At 39.6% G+C, this 14,369-nt stretch overlaps 1 protein-coding gene across 1 annotated transcript; it reads right to left on the minus strand.

Annotated features, from left to right (window-relative positions):
• Positions 1-325: 325 nt before the first annotated feature.
• Positions 326-14,169, minus strand: LOC118565140 (C-type lectin domain family 4 member E-like). The gene is made up of 8 exons (XM_036144823.1): positions 14,106-14,169; positions 13,352-13,404; positions 13,145-13,267; positions 12,933-13,010; positions 2,352-2,503; positions 2,112-2,236; positions 1,963-2,029; positions 326-355 (listed from the first exon to the last, which is right to left on the minus strand). The coding sequence occupies exons 2-8, from the start codon at positions 13,380-13,382 to the stop codon at positions 326-328; spliced, it is 606 nt and encodes a 201-aa protein (XP_036000716.1). The 5' UTR covers positions 13,383-13,404; positions 14,106-14,169.
• Between the last annotated feature and the right edge of the window lie 200 nt (positions 14,170-14,369).

Genomic DNA, 14,369 nt, shown 5'->3' on the forward strand with positions numbered 1-14,369 from the left:
GTGCTGACGTCCTCAATGCATTTGTTGATGTAGGCTGACACAGTCATGGCGTACTCATCAACGTCGATTTTGTCTTCATAAGTTGCAGCAACTTTGAACATGTTCCAGTCAGAGCACTCAAAACAATCCTGGAGCGCCTCCATTGCTCCCTCAGTCCACGCCCTCACCTGCCTCACTACAGGTTTAGCTCTGATCGCTCTGATAGCTCTGATTTGATCAGATGTGCAAAACATACAACATTCCCAGAAAACATTTTTTTAAATATCTGCAGTTGAAACATTTTATTTTATTGAAACATAAGAATGTAATAGATAGACCACCACTATCACTTCTTGAAGAACTTACACTTCGGCACCTGGAGGGGAGGAAACAGATTTCTTTGTTTTATACTGCTTTGATGTCCCATGATAAAGAGTCCACCAATGACAGGCTAGAGGCATGGAGACTGGATATTCAGGTAGACATACAAAAGTAGATTGGGAAAAGGCATGCTTTAAAGCCCAAAATCAATCTATCTAACATTAGAATGAAATTATTACAATACAAATGGCTGATGAGAACTTACATTACCCCGGTTAAGTTAAATCAGTGGTCTCCTGATGTGCCAGAAAACATGTATTAAGTGTTTGGAAGGAAAGGGTACTCTATATCACTGCGTATGGGACTGCCCAGATATAAAAAAATACTGGAAAGAAATTGTTCTGACTTTATCTGAGATCATTAAAGTGAAGATACCTCACCTGGCAGAAATATGTATACTTGGTATATATCCAAAAAACTTTACTGTTACTCCTAATGAGTCAACTTTAATTGATTTTGGACTCCTGCAGGGGAGGAGGATGATTGCTCTGTCCTTGAGAAAAATGGATGTGCCCTCGATACATAAGTGGATAAAGGAGATGGCATCTTGTATAGTGATGGAAAGGCTGACTTATGTAACCAGGGGAAGGGCTGCAGAGTTTGAGACTATATGGAATCCTTTAATAGAGTTTCTTAAACATTGGAGTGTTCAAACAACCTAAAACTGCTGCGTTGATATATATTGTTGAGTGTTTGTGCTTTGTTTGATTAAGTGTGTTAAATATATGAAATGTTGGATGCCTCACATAGGATATATTAGAAATAAAGTTGCAAAAACTATTGGAATACTGTTTAAAATAAAAGATTTAATAAATGTTAAAGGCTTGCATGTTATATATTCCTCTTTGGTTATGCCTTATTTATCTTATTGCTCAGAAATCTGGGGAAATGCAAGTAAAACAACTATTGATATATTAGTTAAGTTGCAAAAAAAAAGCTATAAGGGTTATAAATAAGGTGGGATACCGTGAACCAACTGATAAACTCTTTATTCAAAGTAAAATATTAAAATTTAAAGATATTGTCAGTACAAAAATTCTGGAAATAATGTATAAAGCATTGAATAAAAGTCTTCCTTCTGGTATTCAGAAATTATTTAAGTTAAGAGAAAATAAATATAATTTGCGAGGTTTGTTTATATTTGAATGTGCAAAAGAGAAAAGTCAGATAAAGTCTAGATGTGTTTCAGTTATTGGTGTGAAACTGTGGAATGAATTGAATGATGAATTTAAGTTATGTCCTTTCTTGGTGAACTTTAAAAGAGCTTTAAAATGTAAAATGATAAAATCTTACGCTGTTATGTAGATCTATATATGTACTACGTACTTGAATATTGTTTTGATCACTGTCTCTTTATACAAGTAAAAAAAAAATATATAAAACTCAATAAAGATATTGTTGAAAAGAAAAAGTTGTTTAACGCCAATCCCCAGGATGATGTGATCAGCGTCCGAAATCCATCCGACCAGTATAGTCGTATGTAAAGTCTTGATATCTGACAGGTGGTTTAGCTTTTTCACAGACACTTTTCTGAAGAACATCGCAGGAATGATCAATCCAACACTTCAGATCACCAGCTCCTTCTATCTTCCCCATCCTCACACAATCCTCTCCAGCTGGAGTTCTCTCTGCGTAGTTGTTGGGCTCTCCGTCGCTCCAAAAACTCAAACTGGGGAAACACAGAACAAGAGAACCCAGTTAAATAAAACCACTGGCTCTGATTCTAGCAATGGGCCCAAATGATCTTAAACCTTTCATTCAGTGGTGATCCGTCCACCCAGAACCATCTTCCTTCTTCCTCAGCGTCTGTCAGTCCGATCCAGAACTTGTCCTCTGCTTCCTCCATCAAACCTCTCACTCTGATCTCCAGGAACACCTGATCAGAAGAAGGTGATGAAAATGACTCTGAGACACGTTTCTGTGCTGACATGAAGAAACATGATGATGTGATGAAATCTGTGAGAACATGAACATGCAGCAGAGTTTCATACCTGCTCCTCTCTGCTGTCTATCTTCACCAGGTCTCCTCCCAGATCTTTGCAGGAACGTCTGCTTTCATTCCAGGAGGACTTATTGGTGGAGAAAAAATAAAGACGTTCTTGATAGTTCTCCCAGTCTGGTGTTTTCTTCAAATGGATCTCACCTTTAAACAGATCAGAACAAAGACTGAGTCAGCTGGAACAAATCTCTAGATGTTTGTTTGATTTTGACTCAGCTGGAGGCGTCTTCCGTCCAGCAGTATCTAGTATCTAGTCCATCAACGTCTCCTTAACATCATTAGAAGACAGAAATGGGACAAAGACCAAATGCTGGACTTACTTTTTGCTTTAGGAGGTGGAGGAGATGCAGGAGGTGGAGGACATCTTGGCTGCTCTGTTAAATCTGGTTCAGTTTTGAGAAATGAAAAGAGTTTTAGCTTCACTACATTTTTTTTTCTTCTAAAGCTGAACAGATGGAGAAAAAATTCACTTTGGTCTGTTGTTGATGAAATTGAGTACAAACAGGGGCGAAAATCCCATTTCATTTTTGGGGGGATAATAAACTGAATAATTTCACAGAGTGATTTCTGTGCGGGGGCATGAATTAAAAAAAGCTCTCTCCATCTCTTTCCTGCACCTTTGCAACTTTTCTTGAGCGTTGAGCCCTCAACATGTTAAATAATGTTATTAAAAATAACAACAGTAGTTATAGTGTTATTCTTTATTAGTCCGTATTTTACCCATTTACAGGTTTTTTGTTAGAATTATTTATACTATTCGCTATACTGTTAGTTGGGATAGTTGTGGGATACAACTATCCCACAAAATATGAAAACTTATAACTACACATCGCTTTGAAGTTATAGACTGTAACACTAGGCATATAAATAAAATGTTTAGCTATTGCATGCTATCTGTCTGTGAAAAACTAAAGTACAGTTTCTGTCAACCACACTAAAACATTTGCAGCTAACAACTAAAAAAGAAGCAATTCTCTAAGCGAATAAACCAAATGTTCTTCTTCTAGTGACGCTACATCCAACAAAGTCCTGGCAGATCGTGTTTATGTTCAGCTTCACTTTATAGACATTACAGACATAACTACACTGTAGCGTGTTTGTTGAGTCATAGCAGCTTACAGCCGAGTCTTTAACTGATGCAGGGCTCTGGAACTCCTCTCAGCTTCACATGAAGACACAGGCACCGCCATCAAAGTCCTGATTAAACGAGCCCTGAACCTGGACTGGAAGTCCCCTGAGAGTCTCTGCTGCCTCCACACATACATATTTGTTGTGAAGGAGGGGAAACTTCACACAGAGAGAAACTGTTCAGCTCAGAGTCCTGATCTAGTGAAGGAGGACACTCTCTACCTTTTGCAGAATATTTAGATTTTCCAGATGAACCTTCCCCAAACTGAACCTCCCTGTAGAACTCTGCCCTGTAGAGATCCACTAGCCTGACTCCCGGCTCCACATATCCATCTAGAATCGTTGCCATTGAGAGGGATTTCTATACCACATAAAATGGACGAGCCAATCAGGATCGCCGTGCGGGATCTTTGTAAATGTGACCTATTAGGGAGGGGACTGCTTGGATTCAGGTAACAATGGCGGCTCGCAGCGAGGAAGCAAGCAGCAACAATAGCCCCTTTCCATTGCCACTCAAAAGCCCGAGGCTTTGCAAATCACAGGTAGCGATTCCACACACATTTACCCGACTAATTTAATTTACCCATGATTTACTTTCCTAAAGAATACAAATATTTAAAATAATCTAACCTGACTCCAGGAGTGAAATGATTCTGCAAACTGTGACTATTCTGGAAACGTTCCCTCTTAATTCTCATAATATGACGTTTTTCTAATAACATTATCACTTTTGTGTGTTTTTGTTTTTTTTTACTTTACTGACCTAGGACTTTTTTTTTTTATCATATTATTAATTTTACCTCTTTAATACTCCCCCAAAAAGTCTGTTCCTAAAGGTTCACATGTGACACGGTTTAATGAAATAATGAAGACCACAATGTTTAGATTTAACAAATCGATCCTTATATTCATAACACATACACACACAAATAACAGAACTCAACTTTTTTCTGCCACATACAATATGGCGGTGACGTTGACGCGCGAACCTGCGCCCTATGACGCGTCTACGTATATGATGTCTGTGGTTTGCAGTTATAACTATCGATGCTCTGAGTGTTAAGTTAATGACTGAACGTAAGTTACCACATTCGGTGCTTAGTTTGTTGATTACTGTGGAATGTATTAACTTTGATCCGTTTCTTACACTTTTATGAAGGTTTAACATGTGTTTATATGCTTTAATATGCTTTTAAGATAGCTGGCAGAAAGCTTGAAAACCGGGCCTGTTGGTAAGAGAATTTGGAATTCTTGGAATTTGCAAGATGGGTTTCTGTCTTGCACAACCTCTTGTTGGTAGCACAAGGTTCGGGGTTGTGGTCAGCGGCTTGCAGGCGATGACCGGAAGAACCAGAACAAGGCAGCCAAAGAAGCATTGAAGTATTGTTAAGGTGTGTCATTCGCTCATGTAACTCTGTGAGACCCTCCCCTTTGAAGTTAATAAAAAGAGCCTGCACAAGGAAGAGGACAGAGTTGTTGCTCGCAGGTGTTGGCTGGTGCAACTTCTCTCCTTTTGCAAAGGTGAAACTTCAATTCTGTTTCCTTGGCTAAGTTTTTGTTGCACTCTTAGAAGTCTCGCACATGACTCAACGGACCCGGGGAAGCATATGGGGTGCCCCCAGAGACATAAATCAAAATTAACTTCCATATACACATGTTAAAATAAACTCTTCCATATAATATAGTGAAAACCGTGCATAAACACTAGTGAAAAGCTCTCACATACACTAGTGAAAACATTTACCTCTTATATAACCTACTGAAAACCTTGCATAAACACTAGTGAAAAGCTCTCACATGAACTAGTGAAAACATTTACCTCTTATATAACCTACTCAAACGTTCTCATACAAAGTAGTGAGAACTGTTCATATAAACTGGTGAAAAGCTTTACCTTTTATATACACTACTGAAAAGCTCTCACACACACTACTGAAAAGCTTTCATACACACTACTAAAAAAGATTTCATACCCACTACTGAAATAGATGTTTAGCATTGTAGCATTTGACAGGATAAGCTAAAATAAAGTTGAGTAATGCCCCTGCTTCTGTGAGGTGTTCAGCGGGTAGCTGAGCAGTAGCGATGGGTCGATGAGGCGTCATGAAATGTTTCGACAAGTTGCCAAACTGTATTGATACTGTGTCACTGAATACTGACACCTGCTGGACGTTAAAAATCCCTACAGGCAACCTAGTTGACAGCGTTAACTGACGACACTGGTTAGATGACCTAGTATACACAATAATACAATTTAAGTCATTGTATGTTGCATTGTATTATTTCATATTTTCATTTGAATTTAAAATATCTTTGATTTTTTTTTATACAGCCAATAAATAATGTGAACCTGTATCATAACGTAATACCCTCTAAGTAAACATGTTGTGAATGAGGATGCTTGTGGACTGGCATTTTTTTATTTTTTTATTTTTTTTACAAATTTTTATTCAAAAAAATAAGTTGTTTTCGACGTTTTGATATTGAATTTGTTATGCTTTTTTGATATCACTTCTCCAACTGTAGAAGACACCCAATGAAGCACAGATGATGCTGGAGTGCAGAGAAATTGTAATGAAAAGCGGAAGAGGTTTGGACAGACTGTCTTTTGATTTTTCCAGTATATCATAGGATCTTGGGACCCTCTGCCAAGTATCTGTGCACCTCCTGGATGGCATTAGCTGTGGCACTTTGGGTCTGCCTGCCCACTTCGATGTCAAATGTTGCTAAATGTTATGTAAAAAGAACAAATTGGCATTTTAGTTCATGATTTATAAACAACAAACTGCCCAATAACATGCCTGAAGTAGGGGCAGACAGCTTTTGTGAAGATGGTCCTGGCTGGGGCTCATTTGGGGTCGTCAGATGATTTATTTCAATATTCTCAGCCGCACATCACTTTTCTAAAATAACGAGGGAACACGCTCAGTTCTGAACAATTTCTTTGTGCTGCTCTTCATTTTTATGCCAACGGCCGCTTTTTAATAACGTAGGAGACCCAGAAATTCTCTCAGAGGCAACTGTATGTTGCGCTGTCAGAAATGTTACTCAGTTACACTTTAAAGGTGTTCCATAGTCAGAGACCCACAGGATTAATAAAATAACTATGCAGAATGAAAGCAATAATGTATTCTGTATCAAATTTCGGCACTTCCAATTTTCCATTCCATATAGCCTATGTAGTTGTAAAGTGAGGTTCCCAGAAATAAGACCAATGTCTGCCAAAGGAGGCTGGAAGGACGTGGACCAATGGAAGCATGTAGAATCTTATTTGTAACACACACCCATCTGTGGGATATAAAATGCATGTACACTATGTTGTAACCAGAACCCAGCTCACACCCGTTCGTACGTGCTGAGAAAGCCTGAAATAAATTGGGTTCCCAGTTGGCAAGCAGAAAGACCTCGTTTCCCGTGTCATCATTCTTTTATATAGTTTTATAGTTAAAAATCTCCCACAGCACATTAAACATCTACAAGACAATCAGTGTCAACTCATTTTTAGGATTGGTGAACAATGGCAAAAAAATGAGCATATCAGTTATTTCAATAACACACACCATCCCATCATTAATTGCATATGTTGAATATAGCCAATTAATGCTTTAGTTGAATACTGTTAAACATAAAACTTTTAACTTAACCTTGCCTGGTTAAACTGTATTTTATCATGATTTGCTGCCATGTCCTTTCAATGCTTTTAGTAATCAATGCTCCCCACAACCTTTTGTGTTGAACTAGTGAAGTGTGAGAAAACTGCTTTAATTCTCCATCACATAACTTTCATATTGCGCATGCATTGACTTTTTCAAAAATTTTCTCTTGCGGTTTTCAGCAGCAATGGTATTGTTTCTTATGGTTTAATATTGTTCATATGCCTTCTTTAAAAATGTTTAATTCTACTCGCAGGACATGCGCAGTTCCAAAGCTTTTCTGTCGTTGCCATGGTGAATCGAGTTATGTGCGTTCCATTGATCGGGCTTTTTTTCTTGCTCGTGTTCACGTTCAACTCATGGTTGATCGGACGCTGTGTTTAGTTATCTGACTTATATCATCTGTTTTGAAATCAGAAACGCTGAGTATGACAGAGTGATGGAGAACTACTCAGAGCAGCAGCTTCCCACTCAGGGTAAATCAGCCGTTTTTCTGACACAAGGCTCAGAACAAAGACGCACAGCGCAACCTGCCCAACCATAAAGTCGTCTGCCAAATCCATCAGTGGTGCGCTCCGATCAGTACCTGGCGCTCACAGAGCGAGACTGCGGAACACCATCTCACCAGAGTTGTAAAATGGTTAAAAAAAACGAACAGTTCAGCTTGGCTTTTATTTACTGCGCTGCATAGCTTTGCTGTGCGTGCTGAATCCAGATGCGCGAATGCACACGCGCGCAGCTTAGAGGGAACAGAACACTGCTTATAAACACAGTTTAGCGCGTCAGTCAGTTCGAAACAGTTCCTGTATCAATCACGTGACTTTTCTATAGCGATACGCGCATCGACACGGGTTTTGCTGTATGAGCTCGACGCATCGGTGTTGCCGGACCCATCACGACACAGCAGTAATCAATTATTATGTTTGATAAAATATCGGCCGGGGATTGCACAAAATGTACGGAGCTAACCGGAGTGACCTCTGTTTACAATAACTTCCGGGTTAATGACACTCCTTCCTGTTTCACTGAAATGCCTTCCATTTCAAGTGAAATGCCTTCCGTTTCAACTGAAATCCGTAGCTTTTCAGTAGTATGTATGAAAGCTTTTCAGTAGTGTGTGTGAGAGCTTTTCAGTAGTGTATATGAAAGCTTTTTCAGTAGTGTATATGAAACCTTTTCAGTAGTGTGTGTGAGAGCTTTTCAGTAGTGTATATGAGAGCTTTTCAGTAGTGTATATAAAAGGTAAAGCTTTTCACCAGTTTATATGAACAGTTCTCACTACTTTGTATGAGAACGTTTGAGTAGGTTATATAAGAGGTAAATGTTTTCACTAGTTCATGTGAGAGCTTTTCACTAGTGTTTATGCAAGGTTTTCAGTAGGTTATATAAGAGGTAAATGTTTTCACTAGTGTATGTGAGAGCTTTTCACTAGTGTTTATGCACGGTTTTCACTATATTATATGGAAGAGTTTATTTTAACATGTGTATATGGAAGTTAATTTTGATTTATGTCTCTGGGGGCACCCCATAGAAGCAAGCGGCTTCAACATTACACACTCAGTTTGTTTGTACAAGCTGCTGAGAGAAGTATTTTAGACCTAACAGTTCTGTTGGGCTTCATAAGTTTATGTTAAAACTAGGGCTGGGCAAGTTAACGCGTTAATTTCGCGTTAATTCATTAGACTATTAACGGCGATATTTATTTTATCGCGCATTAACGCATGTTGCTCCATGCTTTCAGTCAGTGTCAGTCAGCACGCGCTGACTGCAGCGCGCTGTCACGGCAGCACTCTGGTGCTCCCCCTCCCCTCTCGTACATGGCTCAGCGGCGCCAGCCAATCAGCACGCAGGCTCAGCCTGGCCCGCCCACTCAGCTCTCACACAAACTTAACAAACAAACAGCTGAGAGAGACCGCAGCAGCGAAAAAACATGAACACGGGAAGTAGCACCGTTTGGCTTTATTTTAATACCGTAAATGAAATCAAGCTGTATGTTTTGTAAAAAGCCGGTTCATTTCAGTGGAAACACAACAAATTTATCTAAGCACGTGAAAAAACATGAAAACGTCGAGCCCCAGAAACGGAGAGAGGAGACGAAACTTCTCTCACTGCCCCGACAGACCCACAGACGTCTCTGACTGAGGCGTTTCAGTCCTCCATGGAACATCCAGGTAGATCGATGGATGGATGGATGGATGGATGTTACTGGAGCCCACCCATAACATTTAATTAAGACCTTGAAAGAACCTAGTACATATATTAAAAAGTGTTATTTAAGATAAGATAACATTAGCTGATCCTTTTTTTATCCCACGACGGGGAAATTTATAGGATTAAAGCAACAGGCAGGTGCACACAACACAGACAAAATTACATAAGGATTGAAATATAAGAGGTGGATTAGCGAAAAAACACTGAACATAACATTATTATTATTATTATTATTATTATTATTATTATTATTATTATTATTATTATTATTATTATTATTATTATTATTTAATTGTAATAATAAAATAAAAACCACAAAACCCAAAAGGTCAACAGTTTCATGATACATCAAGCTTAGGGACTGGCTAATATACAGCAGGTCAAAAAAGGCCATATTTTGGCTGCAGTGCTTGCTGTTCTCGTATGAAGAAAAGATCAACTAGTGCACTAAATTCAATAGATGGGTTGAAAATATCCAGTATAAAATAAGTGCTACAAATGTTACAACACTTTTGTTCATATGGCAGCAGAACATTAAAATAAAAGTGCTCTTTACACTACTTTTGAATTCATTCTTGGAGTTTGTAAATACAATGCGATTAATCGCGATTAATCGCGATTAATCAGGGCGATTAATCGCGATTAAATATTTTAATCGTTGCCCAGCCCTAGTTAAAACTGTATACTTACGGTTTGGTTTTCGCTGCATGCGTGTGTGCCGCTGGTTGACGCCATGGTGTAGTTTGTTTGTTTGGCCACACGATGGCGCCAAAAGCTAATCATTATAATTCGAGCAGAAAGCGTCTCTGTTTATTGTTTCATTGAAACTGTGCTCACTTTGAGTTCTTGCAGTATTTAAGCCAAGTGATGCTATATTTACATAATTTGAATTATATCTATTATGTTGGGGAAATGTATTTCCACAGATTGATGTTTAAGTTTATTTGGTTTAAACTTCTACTGTTCCAATATATATTTGGCCTAATGGCAATCAATTTGTTATTGCAGACTGTTGGCAAATCTGAGTATCGAAGTGGAATAAACCTGCTGACAACAACAGGTAATGGAGTATATTACTACCTGTATCCTGACCAATACATCATCTTGTTGGCTGTTAAGACGTAAAAAGAACCAGCCTCTATCCTATTACTCCCTAACACCAGTACTCTGCTTTCTCTGGGCTTGTTGAGGGGATGGGGTGTGACTGCAACATGAAAACTGTCCACCATAAGGATGGAGTAAGGAACTGAGGAGTTTACAAACCTATCAGCTTTATAACCTTGATTGATCACTAAAAGCTGTTTTAAGATGAATTTTGGCGAGAATGTCCACCTCCAAACTTCACTTGTGCTGTCAGTTTATCAGGATTATGAGCCAATCTTATCTTGACAATCTTGTCAGGAGTGGCAGAGACCCGCTGACAGGCGAGTCTGGCAGGAAAGACTGCTGCATTACGGCCCCCGCTGCTGCTTTATTACTCGGCGAGAGATTCTGTGATTTCCCGCTGACTGGATCATGCATGTCTCGGCTGAAAAGGCACCCTAAAGTGTTTTTTTAGGTTGTTTTTTTAGGTTTTTACGGCACTAGTGGCTTGCTTTTCGTACATTGGGTTGACAGTAAAGGGGGTACGAGAGAGGAGGAGAGACATGCGGCAAAGGATCACAGGTCGGAGTTGAACCTGGGTCGGCCACGTCGAGGACTAGTGCCTCAGTACATGGGCCGTGCACGCTAACCACTGGGCCACCAAAGCATGCCTTGTAAAGCTTTTTCTAAGTTAGTGGGTGTATTTGTGTACAACAGATATCAAAAGTTAAAATCTTGGCTGGATGTTTTTGCCGTTTTAAGTTAATTTGCTGTGATCAAACGTGTGCATAACTGAACTTAAACATCCGACATAGACGGATAACTGTCCCGCTCAGGTTGCATGTGTGTGAGTGAGGGGCGGAGTGATGCGGGAAGAATATATTATGCACAATATAATCTGCTGCGCCTTATGGTTGTAGAAATGATTCTACTGTTATTCTGACAGCCCAAGTATGTTCACATGCAGAGAGACTCTCTCTCCTTCTTCTGTCATCGTACCACTGCCTCTTTTCTGGCCACAAAGACCACAGGAGTCTTTTGAGTGCGAGTTTGCACCTGACCTTCAATTGTACTAAAGACACAGAGATTTATTACTAATTGTAAAGCTCGCACCCATCACTGTGAGCTGTATTCTCGTGTAGGGTGGTCTGCTTTGGCTACACGGAGGCTTTGTCATTGGTATACATTTATATATAAGGCTATTCTGTACCGATCCGTTGTGGTGAAGAGAGAGCTGAGCCAAAAGGCGAAGCTCTCGATTTACCGGTCGATCTACGTTCCTACCCTCATCTATGGTCACGAGCTTTGGGTCGTGACCGAAAGAACGAGATCCCGGATACAAGCGGCTGAAATGAGTTTTCTCCGTAGTGTGTCTGGGCTCTCCCTTAGAGATAGGGTGAGGAGCTCAGTCATCCGGGGAGGACTCAGAGTAGAGCCGCTGCTCCTCCACGTCGAGAGGAGCCAGTTGAGGTGGCTCGGGCATCTGGTCAGGATGCCTCCTGGACGCCTCCCTGGTGAGGTGTTCCGGGCACGTCCCACCGGGAGGAGGCCCAGGGGAAGACCCAGGACACGCTGGAGGGACTATGTCTCCCTGCTGGGAACGCCTTGGGATTCCTCCTGAGGAGCTGGCCCAAGTGGCTGGGGAGAGGGACGTCTGGGCCTCCCTACTGAAGCTGCTAGCCCTGCGACCCGACCCCGGATAAGCGGAAGAAGACGGACGGACGGATGGACGGACGGACGGACGGCTATTCTTGGTGCGCTTCCATCTTATTTATGTTCACTTCTTATGAAAAAAAGTACTGGTCATTACTCTCTCCGTTCTCAGGCTGCTGTCTTGTTTTTTGTCCCACGTGTCAGTACTGAGCTAGGTAAAAAGGCCTTTGCTTACTCTGCTCCCTCTACGTGGAATTTGCTGCAAAACAACTCGAAACTTAGTAAATTGGTTCCTTTGAGTATTTTTAAGCTGAAAATGAGATGCTTTGAGTTGGACTCCCTCACATGTCAATGTTTTAAATGAGATTTTTTATTGTAAGTGCATATTTGGCTTTTCTTGTGTGTGTCTTTGTATGTATGTAATGATGTGATGTAATTTTGATGCCTATCTTGGCCAGGTCTCCCTTGCAAAAGAGATTTTTAATCTCAATGGGTATAACCTGGTTAAATAAAGGATAAATAAATAAAATAAAACTGTCAACTATCAGTTTCAGCTTTGGAAAGTCGCTTTACAGGCAGTAAATATTTATATTTGCATATCCCCCTCCCATAAATATGTGCATTTTTGTCAATGTGGGATCTGTATATTTATGAGGGCACTTACGCAAAAAAGCTTGTACTCACTGTTCTGCTTATTTTATAGACGCACATTGCTTTGCTCCTGGTTTGAAGATCAGCTTTGTACACACTAATCCCTTTTCACCTGTTTTAATACGTACAAACCTTTTGAAAATCAGCACCTCAGTCTGAACCTTTTGGAAAGCTTCAAACCCTGAAAGTCTCACCTGAGATATTTCTCCTCAGAGCTTCATTCTTGTCTTTCAGAGAGTTGAGATGTTCGTTGGTCTCTAACATGACAAACGCTGATGTCATAAAGACAGAGAACAGAGATCAAATTCATTCAGAGCAATTTATTCATACAAGCAATCAGTTCTTTTTCTACTTTAAATGAAATTTAAATCTATGAAAAAAAAAAGCCTCAGCCGGATGAACTTACAGAGTCTGCAGATGATGACCAGAGAAACAGCCAGCAGAGATCCCAGAACCAACAGGACCACTTTCTCTGATGGCAGCTTGGAGGTTCTGGTTGGGTTCTCATGTTGAGAGGCTGCAGATTCACCTGAGGAGCATTTAGAGGAGAACCAGATCAGAACCTGGAGACAGAATCACTGCAAACAACCAACATCTGATCTGATTCTCTCACCTTCTTCACAGCTCTGTAGACGGCTCATCATGAAAACCCTTCAGTCTAAATCTCTGAGAATAACAGATATATTTATATTTACTGTACATTTTATTATTTCATATTTATTTCATAATTATTTCCTCTCAATCCGAGTTATGATCAGAAAGAATGCTAAGCTGCAGCGAGGCATGGTGCACACATACATGGGTGGATCAACAGAGAGGAAGTAAGAGTAAAGGAGGGTCAACGCTTCCTATTTTTAAAATAAAACATGTATTAATCAAAATGAAAATGGACCGAAATAGAACTATTTTTTCCCTGCTTGGTTACATAACCCATGTTCTGGTTTCTACTCAACCATGTTCATGGACCCTGTTCCTCTTGCCTGTCTAGAAGTTATTGTTTGTTTGGTCTTTTGTCTACATGCAACATCTAACCAAGGCCTGACAGGCTAATAGGTTCAGATATATTTAATAACTCCTAAATTAATTACCCAGAACTCACAAGCTGTGACATAATATTTTATAATTACATTTAAATATCTTTTCGTGGAGATATATTGCTTTCAAATCAACCTTTAACTGACAAATATTAGCTTGTAGATTTAATAGTTGATAATTCACATCAAGACAGTTTCTTGAGTGTTTTAATTGTTTCCTGAATCTAGTTGGAATATTTTCAGATTATATCTGATCAGATTTTACACAAAACAACAAGGTTTAGTGAACTCTCGGATTGAATTGGAGCATTTGTTGGTTGTGTTAAAACTCACCATATATGTGTGTCCTCCCTCCTCTGCAGGCGGAAAACAAATCATATTTTTTAAAACATCTTCATGCTTCATATCTACTGAAGCTTCCTGTTGACTGAAAGATGGTTTTCATCTGCAGCCTCCTCCCACATGCTTCTGATTTCAATTATGTGTTGTAGATTCTGTAATAGTAACTTCCAATTATAACACTAATGCCCCTATATCACTGCATGATCTACATACATTTTACAATGGACTATGTCACGTAAATTTGGCAGATTTGAA

Source organism: Fundulus heteroclitus, chromosome 13 (assembly GCF_011125445.2).
Source record: "Fundulus heteroclitus isolate FHET01 chromosome 13, MU-UCD_Fhet_4.1, whole genome shotgun sequence".
Lineage (NCBI taxonomy): Eukaryota > Metazoa > Chordata > Actinopteri > Cyprinodontiformes > Fundulidae > Fundulus > Fundulus heteroclitus.

What these genes read in the sequence shown, in the direction of transcription:
- LOC118565140 (XM_036144823.1), bottom strand. Translation starts at nt 13,382, where the DNA reads ATGATGAGCCGTCTACAGAGCTGTGAAGAAG. An exon ending in TCTGAGGAGAAATATCTCAG is followed by an intron (nt 2,504 to 12,932) that starts GTGAGACTTTCA and finishes ATCTGTTTAAAG; the next exon opens with GTGAGATCCATTTGAAGAAA. An exon ending in CTCCAGCTGGAGAGGATTGT is followed by an intron (nt 356 to 1,962) that starts GTGAGGATGGGG and finishes CCTCCCCTCCAG; the next exon opens with GTGCCGAAGTGTAAGTTCTT.